Here is a 19,237-nt window from a genome sequence, read left to right on the forward strand (position 1 = left end):
TCTAATAATATCCATCACCTGCCAAACAACAAACTGTCTTCTAGAACAGCTAAACCACAGAGAACTGGCTCATTCTGTCCAAAATATGGAATTTTCTTATGGCAGTTGCTAGGGGAGAACCATTTCAGAGATGGCACTTTGAGCATGGCCATCACCTGGATAAGGATCCACCAGGCTTCAAGGAGGCCACTTGTCAATAATGGAAAGAAACATCACCACGTCAGGGCATCTGGTGTCCCTTACCACACCAAAAACTCCTCACACACCCTCAAGAGCAGATTTTCCTTCAGTGTCCTGAGCACCCATCTAGGCACACCCAACCCAAAGCAAAAGTTTGCATTCCCTTGGGCAGCACGACTGCAGGACCTGCTCCATGCTGAATGTATATCTCAATGCCACATGGACTTGTTTTCTCCCCTCCCTCATGATAAGAACCAAACAGGGCAGGATTTTTATGATTATTTATTATCTGTAAAGCGCCAGCAGTGTCCTGACTCTGTACAAGACACAACTGCAGGGCTTACAAAAAGAAAAAAAAAGCACTGTGTCCAAAATAATTTATCCTCTAAAAAGTTCACTAATGTGTTCTCAGGAAGCTCTCAGGCACTGCCCATCCTGAGGACATATCAAGGTGCCAATGTGAACCACCTAAAGAAGGCAGACATGGAGCTCGTTTCTCTCACTTGTAAAGCTTAATTAGGCTGCTGTCCAAACACAGCTTGAGAATATGGCCAAACACAGGTATGGCCCTTGATCGCTAAAACCCAATCCATTACAAGAAACTTTTTTTTTTGAAGGTGGGGAAGCGACATTAAAAAACACCACTACTCATGGAAGTTACAACTGCTTCCAACAAACAACATGTAGAAAATACTGGGACGGGGGGGACTCTCAAAGTATCTTCTAGTTTCCAAGTCCTCCACGTTCACCAGATGGATATCAACATCTGACACGTGTTGGAAGACATCCATATCAACTCCACCAGCCTGAACTGCAGGTATCCAAAAACAAAGCCAGAGAGAACATCTGTGATGTGGTGCCGTCCGATCATGACACGGGAAAAGCCCACGCAGAGGGCCCAGAGGACCAGCAGGATGCGCAGGGGGATGGCCAGGACCAGGTGGTTGAGGAAGAACTTGGAGAGCATGGCCACCCGGCTGGCGTGCCCGGCAGGAAAGGCGTAGGTGTCCATGGTCAGGTAGTCCAGGAGGCCAGGGTTGATGTCGTATGGACCCTTCCGCTTGGCCAGCTTCTGCAAACCTGCCACAATCATGATATCCAGGAGCAGGGCTACAAAACAGAGGACAGAGAGGGAACCGTGAGAGATGGAAGAGTTGAGGGTAATTTTCAAGGTATAACATTAAAGGGTTATCATTGTCTTTAAATAAAAATTTGGGTTTGGTTCCGGACAGATGTCCATGGTGCAGCTGCACACAACTTCCCCATCCTCAGGTCACCACCCAAATGTTGATTAACTCTCCCAGTTTGCCCACACATAGGAGACAAATATCGCTGTTACCGTGTGACAGAGAACCCAAACCACAGAGGCCAACAACCCACCTGGGGAGGAAGAAAGCAACTGGCAAAGCTAAAATTGAAACTTTCTGGCCCTCAAACCACCATTCTGGGTGCTCCTGTTGCTGCCTCCACTTTGTGCTTTCGAAACCTCATACAGGAAGGTCCCTGCCTGGGGCTCTGTGTCAGGGTGACCAGGCTGCAGTGAGCAGTCTGCTGGAGGAAAGGTGCCCCACATGTCCCACAGCACTTCATAGAGTAGTCCCTTGTCTTCTCCCAAGCCCACCACCTCCTCCTGCCCAGACCAGCCAGGGGATCACAGCATGCTGACAGATTTTGCGCCATGCTGACAGATTTCACTAAGAAAGGAGCACTAGGATCCAGTGAGCCAAGGGGAAGGCCACAGAATAAAGAAAAATGGGCTCCTGTGTTAGAAACAGCACCACTGTGTGTTGGAGGTGGGCGACATCCTCCTAGATATCCCCCACCCATCCTTCTTCCTTTGCCAAAGCATCAAACACCCACAAGCCATTTGTTTCTGCTCACCTCTTGCTCCCTGTGCCTTTCTCCCTGCGAGTCACGGCACACAGCCCCTTCCCTGTGCAAATGCTTTGGGGGTACCACACCTCCCAGCCCCAGCAAACCCAGGCTGGTGATGGCACAGGCACCTGCAGCTGAAGGTCTCTACACCAAACCACCTTTCCTCCTTAACAGCATCAGGAGTGAAACTCATCAGCACTTATCTACATCACACTCCTCTTCAGCCCACCTGCTTCGTCCCAGCCGACAGGTATTGTCATTCCTATTTCCCAGCATCAATTTTATTTCTCTTTAATCCACTCATCTGCTTTTCCACAACCCTCCTAATTAGTCAGAGTGCTGATTTCAGCTCCCTGCAGAAATGACAAGGCCATATCTGCCATCACGAGCACAGCCTGCTCCCTTGGCAGGAATGCCAGGGGCCAGCTGTTTGGTTCCCAAGCTCTGGTAAAGACCATTCCTTGAGAGCTGACAAGGTTTCAGGAGCATGGATGGGAGTGCTGTGGTGGTGGGGATGGGAAATGAGACAGCACATGGGAGGCAGCTCCACCTGCCTGCTCAGCACCTGCAGGAGCTGGGAAATGAAGAGCTGTCAAGGCAGCTCTGCTCACCCACCTTCCCCATGTGCCACCCCCACTGCTTTGGGAAGGGGCTGGTATTTATCCTGGCCAAACCCTCTCCTTATGGGAGACTGCTTTTCTCCCTTGTCTCAGGGCATCTTGCATAGGCAAGTAGGACAGCAGGACTTCCCTGGACTTTCTGCCCAACATGTCATGCATGCCCTGGGGTCTCAGAGCTGTGGAGGGCAGATGGAGCACAGGAAAAGATCTGGGTACCAGCTCCTCCCTGGCATGGACAGTAGCAGGAATCCAGACTAGACACAAACAGCAGGAGATTGACACAGAGCAAAGGTTCATGGGTGGCACCTGAACAAAGGTATCGAGGCTGCAGGTGGCAAGGGGCTGCAAGGAGGTCGGTCACATCACTGTGCCTGGAGAAGTAGCAATGGGTTTAGGAGGACATGGACAACCAGGGACTGCCCAGCTCCTGCTGGATGTGACTGGCAGGCAGGGAGAGAGCAGGGGGAGGTCTACAGCCCACCAGGACTCCCAAACTCAGCACAGTGGTAGTCTGCAATTTGCTGATTTTTTTTTTTTTTTTTTTTTTTTTGACTGGGCCATCAGGGGTTTTGGGGGAAGAAAGGGAGGAAGAGATTTCAGACACAGGCTGTGGAGCCCTGGAGCAGCCACTCACCCTGGCTCCCTGTTAAAGTCAAATGTTGTCAGCCAGGTCTGGCTGACCATTACAGGGCTGCCGTGCTATGCAGGGCTCTGCTCATGCTGGGCTTCCTATATCACCCCCAGCCCTACTCTTCACCCTGCTAAGTGGCCCCCCCTCAACCCTGATCCAGTAAAGTGCTTCAGGAGATGATTTGCAGAGCTCACCAGCTGCATTTCCCACCAGTCCCATCTCACCCTGGACGAGAACTGTGTGAAACTGAAGCTCCACGATGCTCTCTCAGGAACCCAGACTCATCAAATTCTCAGGAACCCAGAAGCCTCAGAGAGATGATGCACCAGTGCTGCCAAGAGAAGATTCTGGCCTGAGCTGCTCTGCTGAAGTCAGCACCTATTGCATTGCTGAGAAGCCCAGCCAGGGCTCCAGAATGAGTCTGGGTACCTCAATAGATCCCAGTGTCTCCTCCATCATGTTCAATAAATTCCCTAGAGATCATTCCCCACCAAACCTGTCCATGGACCAGTAGCACAGATCAGTAGTACAAGAGCCATATGCTTTAGCAATGTGTGGTGTTCACCATTGCCTGCCAGTATTTTGCACTGGCAATATTTTTTTTATGGTCAAAGGTGATGTCAGAGCAACTTGAGGCACGCAAGCATGTGTACATGGAGGTGTTCAGGGCATGGAGAACAAGCCAAAGAGCAGTTCTAATAATCCTTTCATTCAGAAGATGAATAAATGGGCCTTCAGTACTGCTAGCTTTGATTTTTGTCAAAAGATGCACAGAAAGCAAAAAGCCTCGTTTGCCCACATTTCCAGATTGGAAGGCATGACAGCATTAAAACTGGGGGTTAATTTACAATTAAAAGAAAAAAAAAAAAACCACCACCAAAAATCCTTCTGTCTGGTGCTTCTTCTGTCACTTCCCCTTGCACTTTCCATTCCTTTCATGGAGATTTCTTCATGAAACAGCCCCAGCAGCCAGCCCTGAAGTGTGGAGGGTCCCAGTGCCCTCTCCCAGAGCTGGGTCTCTGCTGTTCCCTTTCCCTCTCCTGGGAAAATCAGCAGGGCCCATCCTTCAGGAGCAGATACAGGCAGTGCCATTGCCCATCCTTCAGGAGCAGATACAGACAGTGCCATTGCCCATCCTTCAGGAGCAGATACAGGCAGTGCCATTGCCCATCCTTCAGGAGCAGATACAGGCAGTGCCATTGCCCATCCTTCAGGAGCAGATACAGGCAGTGCCATTGCCCATCCTTCAGGAGCAGATACAGGCAGTGCCATTGCCCATCCTTCAGGAGCAGATACAGGCAGTGCCATTGCCCATCCTTCAGGAGCAGATACAGGCAGTGCCATTGCCCATCCTTCAGGAGCAGATACAGGCAGTGCCATTGCCCATCCTTCAGGAACAGATACAGGCAGTGCCATTGCCCAGCAGCCCCATCCCTGGCCCTATTCCTTTGCAATCCCATGACCTACATACCTGCCTGGACCTTGGCTCACTTTCTTCCTCCCCTTAATGCACATCAAACCCTCCCTCCTTGGGTGGGCACAGCATCAGGCAGGTAAAGGGTTAACTTTATCACGGGTCCCCTCAGTGCTCCAGCTGCAGGTGGGTGTCCCTGCACTGGGGACTGTTCCTGCTCTTGAACCCCAAGCCCCTGAGCCTTGCACCTGCAAATGAGCAGCACCACCTTGGCTCTGACTTTTGCTGGTACAGAGCCCTGCAAATCCTCCAGGCTGACCTGGCTGGAGCAAACACAGCCCAAGGAGGGCCCATGGAAAGGAGCCTGCAGCTGATGTACCAGCCTGCACTGGCTGCTCTCTGGGGACCCTCAGGGCTGTCAAAAGCACAGCAGGGATGGCAGAGTGCCATCTGACTGAGGCTGAGATGAGAGGATCAAGAAATTTTAATATGAAGCGGTTTTTTCATCATGCTTTTTTCTCCACAGAGCCAGGTAGCACTGGGTTTAAACTAGAGGCATCACTGGATGTAAAATCCAGGTAGTGCTCAGTTTAGGAGCAAAGGAAGGATTAGCTCTTGCCCATTCTTGCTCCTTTTACATTTTTCTGAAAAATATCAGGAATTTCCCTGTTGACCTGGTATTAAGGGAAAAAATCCTTCAGATTTCCAATGCAAAACCATCCAATCCCCAAATCCTACATTAACATCTAAAACTTCCTTAAAACACAAAACCAAAGAGCAAGTCTCGCCTTGCCTGTGACAATTTTAGCATCAGAGATCACCTCGGTATTGTAAAAAGCCAACATCTGGCATGGATGCACAGTAAATGAGCTGAAAGTGAGCCCCTTGGACAGGCATTTTTTATGTGTTAATGAGGAAAGGAAAACAATTATCTGCTATGCTCCTACCACCAAAACTTAGGAGCCCATTAGGAGTAGAGAGGTGAGCAGAGAGGAGCCCAGTGCAGGCAGGGCACAAGGACAAACCTGAACCATGGTCAGCAGAACCAAACCAAACACCAAAGCTTGTATTTAAGATAAATCAAAACAGTTGGATGTCCCCTGCCACCATAAGGTCCTTTCTGCCCCCGAGGTGGCACCTCTGCTGCCATCCCTTATGGCTGGAGGAGGCTGAGGATGGTGTGAGCACCCCTGGGGACACAGTCTGCTCCAGGTTGGACCCAGGCAGTGTCTCCAGGGATGGAGGCAGATTCCAGCTGGGATGTTTATATAAACATGATATCACAACCACAGCTGAAAAACAACCTGGGTGCAGTTCTAGGGGCGGGGGGGGGGGGGGGGGGGGGGGGGGGGAGGAGGAAAGAGGGGAAAGCCAAAAAAGTCCTTGGCCTCATCTGCTCCTGTAGATCCACGTGACTTCACACACATGGGGCTGCTTGGATGAGACAAGGCTGCTCTCCAGAGCCCAGCCTGTCAGGTTGGGATCAGAAACAGTCACAAACTGGACTCAGCCTCCCAGAACCACGGCTGAGCATATGGGGAGAGGAAAACAGGGAGGTAAATACTCAGGAATGAAAAGTGAGCCCATTTCATGAGCTCAGGAGGCTCCCAGTGGGGGAGCAGATGTGCCTCAGACAAGATGTGCACAGAGCAGAGCCAAGCTGGTGACTACTCATTGCCTGGCCTTCAAACCCACCACTCTGGAGGTGGCATGTGCTCCCCACTGCAGCTGTGAGGCCACGTGCAGGGCCAAGACTGGCCTTGAAGGTCCTGTATTGCCCAGATTTCTCACCCTCACTCAATACTGAACTCTGGACAAATGCCACCAGTCCAAGGAAACAGTTTCTTTAGCTCCATAATTAGAATTCATATTTTTCCCCCATTTTTCTTTTTACTTACGTGCCCCCTCCTACTCCTTCTGAACTTCCCAAACCTCCTGCAGGCACTGGGCTCCCTGACCTGGAAAATGAGCTGTTTGCAGCCTTATTTCATTGACATTAATGAAAGATGCAGGTTTCAAAAGAATCTTCACGCTCTCTCCAGTGGAGTCAGCAGCAGCTGGAAGAGGTCCACTCTGGAGATGAACCCCTCCATTCCATTTTGTTCCCCAAATGTGTCACTACTGGGTGGAAGAGCTGACAAAAAGCACAGATGGCATGACACATTGAAGAGCCAATGAATCAGGCATTCTGGTGTTTGGGGAGGGTTATTTTTTGGCTGAACAAGCATCAGCGTGGGGTAAGTGGTCATGGGGAGGTGATAAAATGGTGGAAAGCAGAATTGTGCAATTAATTAAAATAAAAACCCACAACAACTAAAAATAGATTTGCTATATTCTAGATGATTAGAAGCAGCCCTGAGTGCAAACACAGGCTGCCTGGAGTTCTCCTCTTGGAAACACTGTGCCCTGGCAGCTGGGAAATCTGTACTCAGCATCAAATACTGAGTGGGGCTGCTTCACTGGGGAGAGATGCAGGCAAGAGGGGGAGCACAGTGAAAAGGGATCGTGCTGCTGGGGAAAAGGAGCTGAGCAGCCCCAAGGATGGCTCATCTGCCTCCCAGAAGGGCTCTGACAGCTTGAAATGCTCCTGTACCCCATGGCAGCAGCACAGGTACCATCAGCACATCCCAGAACCAGACGCACCAGCACCAACAGCACTGTATGGGATGAGCCAGAGGAAGAAAAGTGCCTTGGGCTGAGGGCCAGCAGCATGGTCCAGCTCACAAAGGCTGGGCTCCTTGCTCAGCCTCACTGCTGTTTGAGCTTGGAGTTACACCCCACTGCTTCCAAAGAGGCAAACTGGAAAAGAATAAAAATAAAATTTCAAAAGAGGGTCTGATTCTGTGATGCTCAGAGGGTCTCCAAGCTCACAGTGTGGACCCAGATCAGGTACATCTGCCAGCATCCCTGTACAGATGGAAATGGTTCTCTGTTCCAGGTTAAAACATGGAGGTTTCCTCAAAAAAAAAAAAAAAAAAAAAAAAAAAAGGAGAATTCATGTGATCCCCTTCTTTCTCACCCCATCCTCCACCAACCGTGACCCGGAGCAGGAGACCCTATGGGCTCTCCCTGCCTGCTGCTCCTCCCAACAGCTCACCTCACTCCCCCACCCTCCTCTCCCCAGCCACTGCTCCTGTCCAGGCGTGTTAAACACACTCACCCATTTCCTGGGGTCTCCCTTCGGGCCAGAGCCTGGCTCTGCTTCTCCAGCTCTGCCTGAGTGAAGCAGCCACTGTCCCCTCTGAGCTACAGGCAGGGGCAATGGGAAGTTGTTCCCGGAGTGACAGACATAAGGATGACTCATTTCCCATGTTTATTCCCCCTCTTCCCATTCAACAGCCCTCGCACTTCTTTTCTCTTTTGCTCTGCATTCAGGCTCGGGAACGTTTCGCCGTTTGCTCTGAGAGGTTTGGATTCCAGCTCGCTGCACATTCCCCAAGGGCTGCACACTGATGCCTGCAGGGCTCACAGCATCCCCAGCAGCCGGCCAGGACCTGAGCAAATCGGTGCTGCCTGGTACCGAGGAGCTGATCAGACCATGGGTCTGCTGGGGACACCGTGCAGGTCCCTGGAAATGCCCCCGTGCCTGCTCCAGCCACAGCCAGACGAGTCCCAGCCTGTCACCGACTGTCCTTTATCCAAGGGGACACTGCAGCCTGCCCTGCAGAGAGCAGGACACATTCCTGTAGAGGTAGCAGGCAGGAAAGGGGGGGCAGGGAAGCAGGGAGAGAGAGCTGGGCATTGCTGGCTGCTCAGAGATGCCTGAGCTCATCAGCTGTGAAGGGATGAAGGCTGAGCACGGCACCCACCAAAAGACCACAGAGTTCAGCTGCTGTATCTGGGCAGAACAGAGGCAGATGAGCAGCCTGGAGTGATGGAGAGCAACGTTTAATGCCAGGCTGGACCTGTGTCTGAATGCAGGGGGTGGGCATCTGCGTCGTCCCCTCTGCCTGGCACCTGCCATGGGTCACTCACGATGGGTTATTTGGCATTTAAATGTTTCCACCTCACTGGGCAGATGTGCTGCTGGCTCACTGAGACCTTGGTGGGCACTGGCAGGGCTGGGAGAGGAGTGGGACAGCGACTGAGCCCCCTCCATGTGCCAGGCTGTCCAAGGAGGGATGGTTCCGCAGGGCACCAGCTCCCAAACTGCTCTACTCATCCCTGGTGGAATATTCTCTGCCCTGCCTGGCTCAGAAAATCACAGCTCTCGCAGTGGAAGAATGAAAGGGGGAAAAATAGACACATCTGGCCCCAAACCCTCTCTGGGGCTCTGGGCTGAGCAAGCTGTGCTGCCTACAGACTGATCCATCTGCTGTGCAGCTCCCCAGCTCTCTGCTGGGTCTGGGCTGCCCTGAGGCTCGACAGGATCAGCTCATCTGTACTGCCTGGGCACTTCATCTACCCTGTGACCTTTACCAGCAATGGGCTGTACTGTCTGGATTTTCATTGCACAGCCTCCAAAGAGAAGCACGACAATACCTGAAGCACGTCTTTATTGTTAGAACAGGGTCACTGGGGTCTCCAGGGGCTTGGTGAAGGCATTCCTTTCTCTCTTTCCTTCCTAATCCATCAATTTATTGCAAATCTGGTCTTGCTTAGAAGCTGCCAGGATGGGACCACAGAGTTCTGACCATATATATGTATTTATAATTTTCTTTCTTAGAGGGTTTGCAGGGACTGTGCTTCAGAATATCGTGGCTTGGTTCCTGGTCAGAGTAATTATGTTAGTATTCAGGAAGAAGGCTGGACAGAGCAAGAACTTCCTCCGTGCTGACCTCCAGGAGTGGAAAAGCAGCTCTGGGCCCCCTCCTTTCCTCCTCCTGTGGCATTCACCCATCCCCAGCCTGACACTGCTCGATGATACATCCACACCCCGAGGCAGTGCTGTACTTAATGGGATAAATGCTTAGTGACAGCATCAAAGAGCCATCCTGCCCCTCCAATCGGGATGCAGAGCCAGCTGGAGATGGCTGAGCACTGGGAGCAGTGTCACAGAGACAGCAAGCAAAGAGAACACAAGAGCTTTCTCTCCTACCTGCTCCAGAGAGCCATGACCACAGCAGAACCAGTTACTGGTACTTCAAACCAAGCACAAACAACATTTTATGTGCAAGGATGACCCAAGCAGGTACCTCCCAACAGCAAAGGCACCCAACTGGATGGCAAATAACTAAACACAGCAGTGGTTTGGCTGTAAACACAAAAGAGGGGCCTCACTTTGGGTGGGCAACCATATTCCATCCCCAGTGATCACATTCCATCTCCACTGCAGTGAGAAGGTGCCTGGATCTGCAAAGACCATCAGTTTAACAAGGTCAATCTGTTTAGCTTAATGAATAGGAGGTGAAGAAATTACTTGAGCACTATCCAAAATACTGAAAGGTGGAAGAGATGCTGGATGAAAGAGCTAGAGAGAGAAGGGTATGGAGATGCAATGAAGGGAAGAGTCCAGCTAAAAGCACTTGTGAGAATCCCTACCACTGCAGTAATACAGAAATGGCTCTGACAAGTTCACCCTCACTTGTAACTGTGCATCAGATTGAGTGTTTGGGATTTTTCCCTTAACAAATTGAACAGGAATAAATTAAGGGATGTGCTACAGCCTGTATTTTGCCCTGGGTTAGATCGATGATCCAAATGTTCTTTGCTGGCTTTACAGTCAATGAATCACTAAATTTGGATCCACATCCTCACCAGATGGATCAGAACCAAAAACTGAGGTACTGCTGCCCCTGGGGTTTCATGGTATTTGTGTCTGGTTCTGAAGCAGATCTGGACATTTTACTGAAAGTTTTGTAACTGCTTTCCCCCTGCAAGCCCGATTGCAAAGTTTAAATTATTTTTTAAGCACCTTAGTTTTCGTGATACCCTTGTGATGGCAGAGAAAAGCTTGGATGGTCCTAAAAATTCCAACACTGGCAGACAAATAAAATGAATTTTATAACTGGGGGATTTCCTGAGTTATGATTTTCTTGATTTAGCCAAGGGCTTGTGAACCTTCTCTCTGACTTTTGCTCAGCCAGGGCTGGTGATGCTGAGACAGTCTTCCTGAAAGCTTGTCCTGGCAGAGAGAATTTTACAGTGGGCACAGACATCTGGTTTCTTCCATCTTTTCAGTAACAGGCTGTGTGCTTCTCTGGCTGTTTGGCATTTGCAGGGAAAGATTACTGTGAGGAGGGGAATCAATAAATTCCATCACAGATGACAAACACGGAGGGAAAACATTGCTTGGGGTTGCTAATCAGCATCTGCAATGGGGATGGATGGATGGATGGAGCATCCCAGGGTCAGACCCCCTGACCCGAAATGCTCCCACATGTGTTGGCAAAGCCCCTGGTGAGAGCTCCTCCTCCATCTGCAGTGGTGCTCCTGCCAGGTTCCCATTCCCATTTCAGTAGTCTCCTGTCTCCTCGCCTTGGAGGCCTGATTGCAAATCCTAAACAAGTGCTCTGTGATGGGCTGGCTCCCTGCCCAGAGACTGCATCAGAAATTCTGCTTGATGGATCAAACCCTCAGCAAGCCTGGGGAAGGGAGGAGGGCCTGGGGAGGTATGGAGGGGGTGCCACACACAACCCCAAACTCCTGGCTTCCCTCTTCCAGCAGGGAAGCACCAGGAGGTTCCCTTCCCTTTGACCTGTGCCTATCCAGGAGGGCTTTTCACCACATCCTGGTGGATTTGAACCACAGGAAAGTAGCAGCAAGAGGGACACCAGATGCAGTAGTGCCATGACCTTCCTGTCTACACAAGACCCCACTTTTCCTGGGACCTGTCGAGGTCCAGCAGCCCCAGGCTCACAGCCAGGCCCCGTCTCCACCAGCAGTGCAGATACCACGGCAGCAGCTACTTGGATATTCACAGTTTCTGAGTGCAATCTTAAATATCAGCCCAAGGCCACTCACAGCAGAGATCTGCTCTGTGGAGTGACACAAGACCTGCTGCAGAAGCTCTGACAAGAGAGGCTGAGGGCACCTTGGCCAGTCCCACCAGTCAGTTCTGTGTCTTCAGAGGGAGCAGTGGAGCTCTTTGGAGGCTGCCAGACCTAATGACCAATTCACACCAATTAACTATTTCCTTTCTTGGCAGGGGGAGAGAAGTGGTGGCAGTAGTGTGTCAAGGCAAGGGTGCAAGACTCCAGAACCCCCAGCTTGTCCCTGGGCACTACGTTGGAGTTCAGAATACCTGGAGGTGTAGGGAGTGATGCGGGGATGAGCCCTCCCAGCCACCACTCCACAAAGTTAAAGCATGACCCCGAGGTGGCTTTGCATTTGGCCTCCTCAAATGGCAACAGAAAGGTGAGAAAACCCTCCTTGTTTTTAAGCCAAAAGCAGCATTAGCTCTTTGCAAGGACCTCAAATATTTTGGAGTCAAAGCGGTCGGTTTTCAGGCTCCAACCCCGACAGAGGCTCTTGGGTCAAGAGACATCTGGAAACAGTGCTGGTCGCTGTTAGTCACCTCCTATTTCATCCTCGTGCCCTTTTAAATGGATCCTGTCTTCCCAGCGAGGGGCTGACCCCGTGCACCGAGGAGCCCCTGCAAGAACTGCTGACCTTGGAGGGCTCTGCATCACGCTGCTGCTATTCTGGCTTCTTCCCTGCCACGGCCTCCCCCCATGAGATGTCATAGCACGAGGACACTCTCCTCCAAAGACACAGGGCAGAAAAGGCAGCTACCACTGTGCTTTTCAAGCCAGTCCAGCTCAGTCTTCACTCCCTCTGAAGGATGAACTTGTGAAAAAAAAAACCCTAAAACCTGGGGCCATGTTGCTGAGCTGTATCACGTCAAAGTCAGCCCCTGCAGACAGGACGTCCCTTTCCTGTGGTGCCTGTGAAATAAAGTGTCCCTATGGCCCCTCAAAACACTCCCTGAGAAGAAAGTGTCTAAATCCAAAGTTTTCAATTTCTCCTACCAACCAAAAGTGGGATTACTGAGTTTTTAGGGAGGGTGAAACACCAGGGTGGGTCACAGCCAGAGGAGAGGGTAACTGGTCACAAGGAAAAACAGGATAACTGGACCCTGTGCCAAAGGCAGAAAAGCAAGAAGAGCAAGGTCCTCAGTATACATGGCCTGGGCAAGTTGGGGCCAGGATCTAAGGCAAGTCACAGCTAGAGCTCATCCTGGTCACTGGTGGGACATCAGGGTGGAATGGGCCTTGCACAGTGGAGAAGCCAAACCCTTCAACACATCTCAATCACCAGAAACAGGGACACTGACCACCACCATGAAAGGAAGGACTAGCAGGAGAGCCAGAGGCATCACAGCCTGTCTACACAGCCTCTGGGTCAAATTAGCACATGGAAATGGGGACAGCAGCAAGAAAGGTACCCAAGGGAAGGAGGATGTGAGAGCAAACTGCAGCAGGGAAGGTGGCAGGACTCCGTCACGTGGAGCCAGGGTCTGGTCAAGAAGGTGGCAAGGGGATGGAAATAACATCCTCAGGAATTGATCAAGATATTAAAGGCTAATACCTTTGTGTTTTCTCCACCTATCAAACTCCAAGGCAGATGACCACAGATTAAATTAAAGACATCACTTGCTGGTGTCCACCCTCCCACCATGGACACTCCCTTGGTCTGACTGCCCCATGCAGGACCAGGGGCCTCTCCCTGCTCCATGGCTGTCCCCAGCTCCATCCCTCTTAGACAACTTCTTGTGACATCCATCACCCGCAGCACCTGGGACTAAGAGGGCCAATAAGTGCAGCATTTACCCTAAAGGTCACTCCCTGCTTCCCGACCACTTCTGATGCTGGGAGCAGGCAGAGGAGGAGTCCCAGTGCTGCTGTCCCTTGTGACAGAGGGCTGGGCTTTCCCTGCAGGGAGGGAGGATTGCCACTCACCTAGCAGCAGGTTCATGAGGACCTCCTGGCCAGCCAGCGTGCTGCTCTTCACCAGGCAGATGAGCGTCCCTGCAATCCAGGGGATCCCGTGCCCCGTTATCCCCAGCAGGTTGATCATGGAGCGGGCACCTCCCCAGGAGGAGGCTCTGTTGGCACACACTCCCAGCCTCTTGGACATGCAGATATCGATGGCCAGCAGCGAGTTGAAGGCGATTCCCTTGAAGGAGGGGTTGAGCTGCATGCAATCCTCCTCGGGCAGCTGCTGCGACTGCCTCCGCTCCTTGGGGCTGCAGTTCTGGGCACCGGCTGCCCCGGCCTGACCACTCTGCTTCCTGCTGGAGCTCCTGCTCTCCTGGTTCCCCTTCAAGGGCTGATTCAGGGAGAGGAACTCAGCCCTGTTGAGGACGTTGTTCCTGTCTCTGGCCCTGGACCGTGGCTGGGATGCTGGCATTGCAGTCTCTCTTTAACGCAACCTGCTTTGCAAATACCGGGAAGGAGAGAAATCCCTCTTCTCCCTGCAGAAAGCTTCCCCCACTCCCACCCTCACAAGCTGTGAATTTGGGAAGCTACAAAGGTTCCCCTCTGTTGCAGTTGCCCCCAGCACAGACTGCAGCTGTTAAATATAGAGTAAGGAATGCACATGGCTGTTTACTTCATGGGCCTAGCAAGCTTGGAAAGAAAATTAATGCCAGGCTTGGCAGCCACTCCAGTGCCAGGGAAAAAGGTTGGACAGCCAATAGATATGAAGAAGAGGAGGGAAAATCATTGTGCCAAAGGTTGGTTGCTTCTGGCCTGGTCTATTTAAATCTTCCAATTGCTTATTCCCCTGGGCTGCAAGGGAAACTGGGAAACGTAGTTCTTTTTGTGCTGCAATTCACACTTCAGTACCAGAGTCAGAGCCAGAGATGATGGCATCCTCCTCCTCCTCCTCAGGGCACCCCATGGGGGCTGTGCCACCTTGCTTTGCAGCACCAAGACCAGGTGCTGCTCAGGCACTTCCCCCCAAGGGGCTCTCCCCCAAAATCTTCCCAATTAATCTGTTCTTCAACTTCTCCCCCCCTTTCCTGAGCATCCTAAATAGCCCCCTCCTCCCCCTGGCACAGATACCTCTGCATCACCACTCACCCCATCCTCCCTGTCCCTGGAGCGCTTTCCATCACTCACCCCGTTCCTGGACGAAGGAGAAGCATCACCTGCCCGCTGATCAGCCGGGAAGGAGCCGCTAAAGAATTCCCATCCTCCTGCCCCGGCGCTGTGCGTGGCCTCGATACCGCACGTGTCGCTGCCGTGTCCCCCAGCACGGCACAAAAGCAGGGGACAGCCGGGCCGGTGTCCTGTCCCCAGCAGCATGGGCAGGAGGAGGACAGGGAATACCTGCTGTCCCTCCTGCCACGCATGCTGTGCTCCATTGCTGTCACCTCCCAGCTCCCCGCTGCAGCTGGGGACAACCCCCGGAGACATCTCCGAGCAGCCCCTGGGAGCATCCCGTGGGAGCCTGGAGCTCCAGCTCACTGTCTGATCCATCACGCCACAGTTCCTGGTGGATCTGAGCCTCCAGCACCTCTGGGAGACACCATCCATCTCAGCTGGTCCTGCCTGCAGGGTGACAGCCCAGCTGTAGCTCCCTGAGCCAGGTCACCTGCACTGCCATCACCTTCCCTGCACTGTGGGCTCTCCACACCTCCCACAGACTCCAGGAACAGGGTTACTCCTATGCAAATAGGCTGGAAATCCCCCGTGGATGGAGAATTGGAGAAGATGGATATTACACTGAGGAGCAGAACAGCCACGTCTCTTGGTGACAGTGACATTTGTCTGCACAACTGTCCAGTTACAGAGGTCAGTGGCTGCACAGATAACCCCGGGAATTGGGCACCCAGATGTTTTCAAAGGCCTTGTCCAAACTGCACTGGGAAGTTTAAATGCTAAATAAAATGTGGTTCTTTGGTTTCCAAAGATAATAACACAAATTTTACATTTTCTTTGCACTTTTATACATAGCTTTGAAAATTCCCTCAGTGCATCCAAGCTGTGCCCATCTGACTGACAGTCCATCCACGTGGCAGCAGTGCTTGGACAAGCAAATGTCTGAGGTCCTGAGGAGTCCTCACTCCTGGGCTTTTTTCATATTTTCCTCCCTCAAGGAAAAATGATATACATAAATTTATTTCTGATTCATACTTTCCTGGAATTTATCCCTGATCAAAGGAAGGTGATTCTGCCCCTTTGCTCTGCTCTGGTGAGACCCCATCTGGAGCACTGCATGCCTCTGTGGGGACCCCAGCACAGGAAGGACATGGACCTTGGAATGAGTCCACAGGAGGCAGTGGAGATGCTCCAGGGACTGAAGCAATTCTGTTCTGGAGCCAGGCTGGGAGAGCTGGGGGTGTTCAGCCTGGAGAGTAGAAGACTCCAGGGAGAGCTCTGAGCCCCTTCCAGGAGCTAAAGGGGCTCCAGGAGAGCTGGAAATAGAGTGACAGGACAGGCTTCACACTGACAGAGAGCAGGGTTAGATGGGCTATTGGGAAGATATTTTGTAAATGAGGGTGCTGAGACCCTGGCACAGGTTGCTGAGAGAAACTGTAGCTTCCCCATCCCTGGAAGTTTTCAAGGACAAGGTTGGACAAGGCTTAGAGCAGCCTGGGATAGTGGAAGGTGTCTCTGCCAGTGGCTGGGGGGTTGGACTAAATGACCTTTAAAGGTCCCTTCCAACCCAAACCATGTGATTCTATGATCCCAGCTGGAGGAAGAGCTCATTCCCCTCTCAGCCACCCTTGCCCAGCCCATGAAGCACAACCTCTCCTGGCTCAGGTACCACATTTAAGGGCTGTGGCAGCCCTCGAATCACACAGGAGCTGCCACATCACCAACACCCACCAGCTCCTGCCTGATCTCTGGTTGTGCTGATACTGCCAGGGCAGTCAGCATCCCATCCCTACCTGCCTGCCCTCATCCCACTGCCCAGCGTGTGGAAAACCCCAGCCTACCTGACACTGGCCAGGCAGAGAATCGTCAGCACTGCTTCCACTTGGCTGTAGCCATCACCCTCCCAGTGCATGGCCTCGGGTTTTCCCACTCTGTGCAAGGTTGCTGCTCTGTGGGGCTCTGCAAATATCAGTGGGCAGAGGGATAAAGGCACTGGTGGCCAGGACCTTGCAGAAACAGGGACACTCCTGCCCAGACTGGTGCTGAGCTACAACTTAACATGTTCCTCGGGAGCTGTCATGGGTTAAAAAATACCTTGAAAGCCCTAGGAGTGAAATTAATCTGGTGCCTGTCTCTTCTGCTGACACTGATATGAGGGAATTTCTCTGCCCCAGCCTCCCCGTGAGGCTCCAACACCAGTCCTGAGCAGGAAGGGGCTGGAGAAGGAAGGGCAGTATGGGATGGATGCAGCACCAGCAAAACTCCTGTCAATGGTGGAGTGGGAAAGGAAAACTGTCTGATCTGTCCTGCAGCCAGGTGGGCTGTCATTGACAGTCCCAGCTGGAGAAACTGAGCTCGGGAGGGAAAAATCCCTGATCCCACTGAGGCCGTGACAAGCCCCATCCTGCAAAACAGCCACTAACCCAGGGGTTTATAAATATCCCTGCAGACAGGCTCCCTGCTCCAGGGGCTATTCCAGTCCTGACACATGATCCACAGGGGTCATCCAGCACCTGGGAGAACGCCCAGGCAGACAAATCCGACATGCTCCCTGTGCCCAGTCTGCTCAGCCCTGGCTGCGCTCCCGGCTGTCCTGCCCACCCCGCCCGCGGGGCTGCTGGCCCCGGGGCTGTGGCTACAATTCCCTGCACTGCCGTGGCCAGGCTTGCTGTCAGTGGCCAGCATGGCCAGGCAAACCGAGCTGGAATGTGGGTGGGACAGGAGTGAGAGCCCCATCCCCTTTCTCTGCAATTCACTGGCGGTGTTGGTGCATCCCAACCTCTGTCAGCAGCTGGCCAAAGAAGCAGCACTTGCAAAAATGCATCCAGCAAACCCTGCATGGGATTCTTCTAGGGACGAACAAGAGAGATGGGTGGGATGTGCTAATGCCTTAATCACTCACAGCAGCGGGATGGAGACAGACACCAAAACCCAAGGAAAACTCCAGCTGAAGATGAAAAGCTGATTTCATTAGAATGAGATAATGCAATTTCCTAGTTGACCAGCGCAGCCAAGTTGAAGCAAGACCTGGCTGAAACTTCAGTGAAACTAGAGTCGCAGAATATGCAGATTTCACCAGATTCATGATGCTCTGGGAAACTGTGACAAGCTTGTTTGAAAAGTGTGAAAGAGTCTTGGAAATGTCAAAGGATTTCAGCACCTTCTGGAGGCTGCTGGATATTTCATTCGGAAGATGCTAATTTCATTCTTCCTTGTACTACATGATAGTAAGTGGCTTGTAACTTGAGCGAGTTCTTAGTGTTTCTGTCACAGGACTAGTGACTAAATTGTGCCTTTCACAGCAACTGGGAAGTTTAAAAAAAATTCTTCTCAATGCTTTCAGAAACACGTGAGGAGGAAAAACATGACAATAAACTGTGGGTTTTTTCCACTTGCTGTGGGTGGAAAGGAGAAAATCTGCCTCCCCTCATCCTGTGACATTCACTTGTTAGTATCACCGGGTAGCTCTGGTCTCTCCTACCTGCTAGGGGGTAATCCAGCCTGCTGAGAGTGCAGGGTGGGAAGGACTAAAAGACATTTACAGTAGCTCTGCACTGATGTGCCACACCACAAGCAGCACCAGCAGAGAGATTTTTACCTCTCATTACTCCAGGTTTCCTATTTAGAAACAAGTGACAGAGGACACACTCACCCGATGCCTGATGTCCACCAGCTATTGCTGAAAAGCCAATCATTTCACCTTTCACCTCCCCTGGTGCTCAGATCCTCCGACAGTGATAGCCAGCAGGACCGGCTGGCAGCAGAACTCCCCAAACTGCTTGTAAGAGAAGTTTACAACTTTCCCACAGGACACTGCTGCCTCAGACGCTTCTCACTCTCTGTTCCAGGTGCTCCCGAGTCCCACTGCTGTTACGGAGAGCTTTACACTATTCTTTGCTGGAATCACAGCCCGTCCAACCTAGGGCTATGTGTTCTGCGAATAAGGTGACCATTCCCTCTGGTGCCCTTTGGTTGGCAACAAATCTACCCAGCAGGCTCCAGCCGGGAGAGGAAGATCTTAATCCCAAAACCCAAGAAAAAAAACATTGCAGTGAAATTAAAAGATAATAATAACAAAGCGGGGGGGGGGGGGGGGGGGGGGGGAAGGAAAGGCGTTTCTAAAATAAAAAACTACATTACCCACAATTCACGGACGTGTGGGAGGAAATGCTGGGTTTTTTTTTTCTTGTTGTCTTTTTTTTTTTTTTTTTTTTTTTTTTTTGCAAAGGAGGTTTAGCCTCAACAGCTGCAATTTAAAAGCGAAATACAGGGGAAGGGATGGGACTGGGCGAAGGAGGGAGGACAGGGCTGCGGGGGAGCCCGGACCCGCAGCCGGTGCCGCTGGAACCACGGGCATGCGGCGCTCCCTGCCCGGGCAGTCGGGAACAGCGACCGGGCACGCCCGGGGGCACCGAGGGGCTACGAGCGAGTTTCTGCAAAGTTTGACCCCGTTGCCTTTCTGATGCCGCGGCGGCGAGCGGAGCCGGAGCCCCCCCCCCGCTCCCCCGAGCTCCCCCGGCGAGGCTGAGAC

General features: G+C 52.0%; 1 protein-coding gene across 6 annotated transcripts; it reads right to left on the reverse strand.

Moving 5' to 3' along the window:
• Positions 1-446: 446 nt before the first annotated feature.
• Positions 447-18,775, reverse strand: PLPP7 (phospholipid phosphatase 7 (inactive)). Of its 6 annotated transcripts, XM_062505436.1 has the most exons (5): positions 18,359-18,775; positions 16,548-16,665; positions 14,725-15,698; positions 13,561-14,033; positions 447-1,290 (listed from the first exon to the last, which is right to left on the reverse strand). In XM_062505436.1, exons 4-5 carry the CDS (start codon positions 14,009-14,011, stop codon positions 926-928), a joined length of 816 nt encoding a protein of 271 aa, XP_062361420.1. In that variant the 5' UTR covers positions 14,012-14,033; positions 14,725-15,698; positions 16,548-16,665; positions 18,359-18,775; the 3' UTR covers positions 447-925. The 6 variants fall into 6 exon arrangements, 4 of the variants coding, with proteins under 4 accessions (XP_062361420.1, XP_062361418.1, XP_062361419.1 ...); XM_062505434.1 differs by having other exon boundaries at positions 13,561-14,036; positions 16,548-18,775; XM_062505435.1 differs by lacking the exons at positions 16,548-16,665; positions 18,359-18,775 and having other exon boundaries at positions 14,725-16,307.
• Between the last annotated feature and the right edge of the window lie 462 nt (positions 18,776-19,237).

The sequence above is a fragment of the Cinclus cinclus genome, chromosome 19 (genome assembly GCF_963662255.1).
Source record: "Cinclus cinclus chromosome 19, bCinCin1.1, whole genome shotgun sequence".
NCBI classification, from domain to species: domain Eukaryota; kingdom Metazoa; phylum Chordata; class Aves; order Passeriformes; family Cinclidae; genus Cinclus; species Cinclus cinclus.